Source organism: Neodiprion lecontei, chromosome 3 (assembly GCF_021901455.1).
Source record: "Neodiprion lecontei isolate iyNeoLeco1 chromosome 3, iyNeoLeco1.1, whole genome shotgun sequence".
NCBI lineage: Eukaryota > Metazoa > Arthropoda > Insecta > Hymenoptera > Diprionidae > Neodiprion > Neodiprion lecontei.
Window position 1 is genome coordinate 24,228,273 of NC_060262.1, and position 4,243 is coordinate 24,232,515.

General features: G+C 38.1%; 1 protein-coding gene across 1 annotated transcript; it reads left to right on the forward strand.

Annotated features, from left to right (window-relative positions):
- Positions 1-1,584: 1,584 nt before the first annotated feature.
- LOC107219940 lies at positions 1,585-3,886 on the forward strand. The gene is made up of 4 exons (XM_046734583.1): positions 1,585-1,672; positions 1,760-1,781; positions 2,638-3,227; positions 3,365-3,886. The coding sequence occupies exons 3-4, from the start codon at positions 2,639-2,641 to the stop codon at positions 3,697-3,699; spliced, it is 924 nt and encodes a 307-aa protein (XP_046590539.1). The 5' UTR covers positions 1,585-1,672; positions 1,760-1,781; position 2,638; the 3' UTR covers positions 3,700-3,886.
- The last annotated feature ends 357 nt before the right edge of the window (positions 3,887-4,243 follow it).

Consider the following 4,243-nt stretch of genomic DNA (forward strand, 5'->3'; position numbering starts at 1 on the left):
GCCACTGCAGCTGTCTTGCAACCACATTAGAAAGTATAATAATGCTTATGTTTTATAGATATCTCGCAGAGAACATGTGGCGCAAGGTGGAGGGAGAATGCAGCCTGCTGTGCAGTTTTGCATACGATTCGTACGCGATAGCCAACTTGATTATGCCCCTTCGTGTTTCATGTTCTATCTTCTTCAACTCCCTCTAAGCTGTTCAACGCCAAACTTTCAACGTTTACTATCGTACTTCCAGCGCCGGCCATCTTTCTGTGATGCATTAAGCCTTGAAATAGCAAAGCTTCGGATACTCTTATCGAATTGAAGTGAACTTGATGTTAGATCTTTTATACGCGTGATCGCAAAATCATCACGCATCAAGGTTCCAATTCGAACGGCTTACCACTCGGTCCACCATTCTTCATCTAGCAATCTTTGACTAGACTTCCAATTCATCTGCTATTTTCACATTTCATTGCACGTATTGAAAAAACTACGATGTACACAATTTCAACTTTAGTAGCCTAAAAGCTTTGCAAAGAAAAAAAAAATGGTTTCATATTTCTACGATTGATTTGCAGACTACTTTTTTAGATTATTCTTGAAACCTAGCGGTGGTCAGATGGGTAAAAAACGAGCACAAACGTGAAAACTTGCGCATTTTTCTAAAGGTGTTTGAAAAGTTTTCTTTTTCGTGGTAAAACTGTGAAATTTCAGGTACCATTGAACGAAAATACATTTTTACTTTACCCTTGACATTTCACATGTATCTTTTAGTATAATTTGAGTGTGTAAAGTAGAGTACGAAAAGGACGATAATCAAATGAATTTGGTCAATTTGTTTTTTGCGTTTATTGTTAAGTAGTGTTTTTTTTCGAAATTTACGTCAAAGTCAAAGTAAGACTGATTCCATATAAGTAATAGCTTTTAAAAATAAAAATCAATTTCCGCTCTGTGGAATCTGAAACTGCCCGGTTTTTCGTCAAAAATCAAATTTCCCAGAGGTGATAACTATCCTAGTGAAAGAATAGATATTTTTTGGCATTGAACGTTTTATATATTTTTTTTACAAGTCTACAACCGGAGGTCTAGAAAATCATAAAACAAGGTACAAACTGCCATCAATGAACGTAAAGGCCAGCTGATATTTTACAGATTATCCCCATTTATCACGTAGTATAATATTTCAGAATAGTAAAAAAACATATTATTTTTTATGACAGATGGCTGGGTAAAAGTTAGTGAAAACGGCCGTGTACAAGACACGTATATATTCGTTATTTTGGCTCATTGCAAATTGTTTTCGGGCGATTTTCATCTGCTCAAAGACAATGGTCTATCTTGAATCGTCAACGAAAACAGGCTGAACAAATAATTGAGCTCCGACATGCCATCATCGAAAAAACAATGCTCAGAATGATATTGTTAAGAGAAAGAGAAATACGAGGCTGTATTTATTCAATTTGCGATGGACAAGTCACGTGGAACTCCGCGTCGTGTATATTAGACATCACACAGCTGGCGTACATAGAAGATGTAACCAGTACTGTAGCAAGTGAAGTCGCTCAAATACGTGTACGATTTTTCGCATAAAACCATTCTCCTACGTTTTTCAACAACACTAAAACAACGAAATACAAAGTAATAATAAAAAAAGAAAAAAGAAGGAACCTTTTCACGAAAGCAAGTAAAGTATGCAATTTATATGTGATTCGTGTTTAGTGATCGAATTAAAGTATTATAAATTTTAACAGTAACTTGATATCAATTCCAGGGAAAAGTTCGTCGTGTCTCAGGTGAGTCAAACCGATATCTGTGAACAGTTGCTAAAAGAGTTTGAATAATGTAGTTAGGGGTCAGGATGACATAATTTTAATATTTGTTTTTTCGCATGACATGCCACTGTTCCGAAAGACCTTGATTCGGCTGCGAATGTACGATGAAGTAACTGCTGAACTAACGGCGAGTTACTGTTGGAAATGGAAATTGCATTCCGTTGAAGTTGGATAAAATATTGTTTTAACATTCGTCGTGAATATCAAGTACAGAACAGAGCCTGTACTTGGACTGGCATCTAGTTGAACAGGTTCAAGCGGTTAAACACAGTACGGGGATAGTCTAGTTCGAGTGAAAGAAGGCCTACCACGAGTGAGTCTGCTAACTTATCAAGTGGGTAAGCACGCGTCACTCAACAACGGTTCATATTTGGATCATGTTTGAAATCGAAATTCGGTATTCGTTAAAAAAAGTGAAGCAGTGAAGAGTTAGGAAGTCAAAATTGATATATCTACTGGTATAATCCAGTAACACTACAAAAATTATTCTATGCTTCAACGCTGCTCTGAATTTTTTGTTTAAAAATGACATAACATCGTTCGAAAATTTACCTACATTGGGAGTTTGTAAAATTTGACACAAGTGTCACACAAATTGCTCACTTCACCGTGAATAGGCAGTTGGACTTGTTCCGTATGCAAGCTGCTAGTTTTAAATGTATTCGGTGCAGTAGTATTTAAACGTTGACATGTTGCACCGAAAACCAACGTTTTCACGCATATCCATGTAATGCTACAGATCCTGCTTGTCCTCATTAAGATTGCAGGTCGCGACAATGATGATTGATTTATCTGGGTATTTATTGTGAATCCATAGGATGAAGAGTTTATTGATACTGCAGTGCTTGGTAGGCCTGAGAGTTGTGTCGGGTCTGCAAGATGAGACAATAACAATGCCCGATGATGATTCGAACGAAGAGTTCATCGAAGCGTTGAGTGATTCTTCTACGCAGCAAAAAAGTTCGCAGAGCGAACATGTAAACGATAAAGACGTCAGCCATGGCACAGTACAGGAAGATTCTGGAAAAAAAGAAGTCACAACGATTCACGAATCTGACAAAACTGCATCGCACGATGAACACAATGCGAAAAACGGTCCTCATGAAAAGTTGGTGGTGATAATACTCGGCGAAGAGATCCTTCTGCCTGTAGAAGAACACGCTAAAGATGTGCACGCGGAACCGGTGATTCCGCTGGAAGAGTACATTGAGGCGATCCAAGACTTTTATACCAACCCAATCGGAGAAGGATCGGGAACCTCGCATTTCACTGAAGCTCCAGAAGTAATTAAAAACTCCAGTACGCTTCCAGCCAAACAGGGCACGGACAATAAGACTGAAGCAGTAGAGAAAAAGAATTCTACGTCAGAGAAGAGCAAACTTTCAGAAAGTGCCCCCATGATTGCAGGTGAGAATGCGAGCCTTCTTCACATGACGATGATATTTTAGCAATTCATCGCCGATACATATTACGTACACATGTAAAGAACTTCGACTAATTTTACACATGAGCAATATATTAGAATCGGAATAAATTTCTTTCAGAAAATGACAAAGTGTCACAAAATGGCACGGTTTCATCTACGAAAAATGATACTCAGGCACCAGCTGATCACTCGTCTTCGAAGAACAATGAATCGGTTAAAGATGATCACAATAAGTCGGAAAGCAGTAGTCAGATCGAAGTATTGACTGTTATTCCTCTCGGTAGTGACGGTGATGATGACACTGGCGATGATTCATTTGCCGAGGATTTCAAGTTATACGAAGACGGGACCGTTTCAAGCCTAGAACTTTTAACCGAAGACCATGCTGATTTGGATGTTTGGCCGTCGGATAGTTTGTCCTCTTTTGAAGAATACTACAATTTCGACACTTAACGTGCGATTCGACGTTCGAGTGGCTTATAGATCAATTACATAACACCCGTGACGTTTTAGAGTAATGATAAGAGTACCCAACATTTATCGTACTATCTACTAATCAGCGTGATCTTTCACATTTGTATTCCTACTTTGTAAATAAATGATCAAATTCGCAGCAACACGCTGTCGGTGCGGTACAAAACTCGGGTATTACAGGTCATAGCCCTTTACTTTATGTGAGAAAAGGAAACTTGGGGAAACTTGATGGATTTATAATTAAACATACGGACAATGAATTCGAAATAATTTCATTACGTTATTTCGTACATGCCGTGAGTAGAAATTAATTTAATGCATGTGCTCGTAAATATGCAGTTCAGTTATCTCACAGATATTCGGCAAGCGATTATAATTAGCGGTTGATTGAAGAAAACTATCGTTCTCTCATGCGCGAAGTACTTAATTTTACTCGTTAACGACAATTTGCATGTACAACTTTCTTTACGCATTCGTGTACATGCAGTTAAACAAACATTAAATTAATTGTCACGTGCTTCCG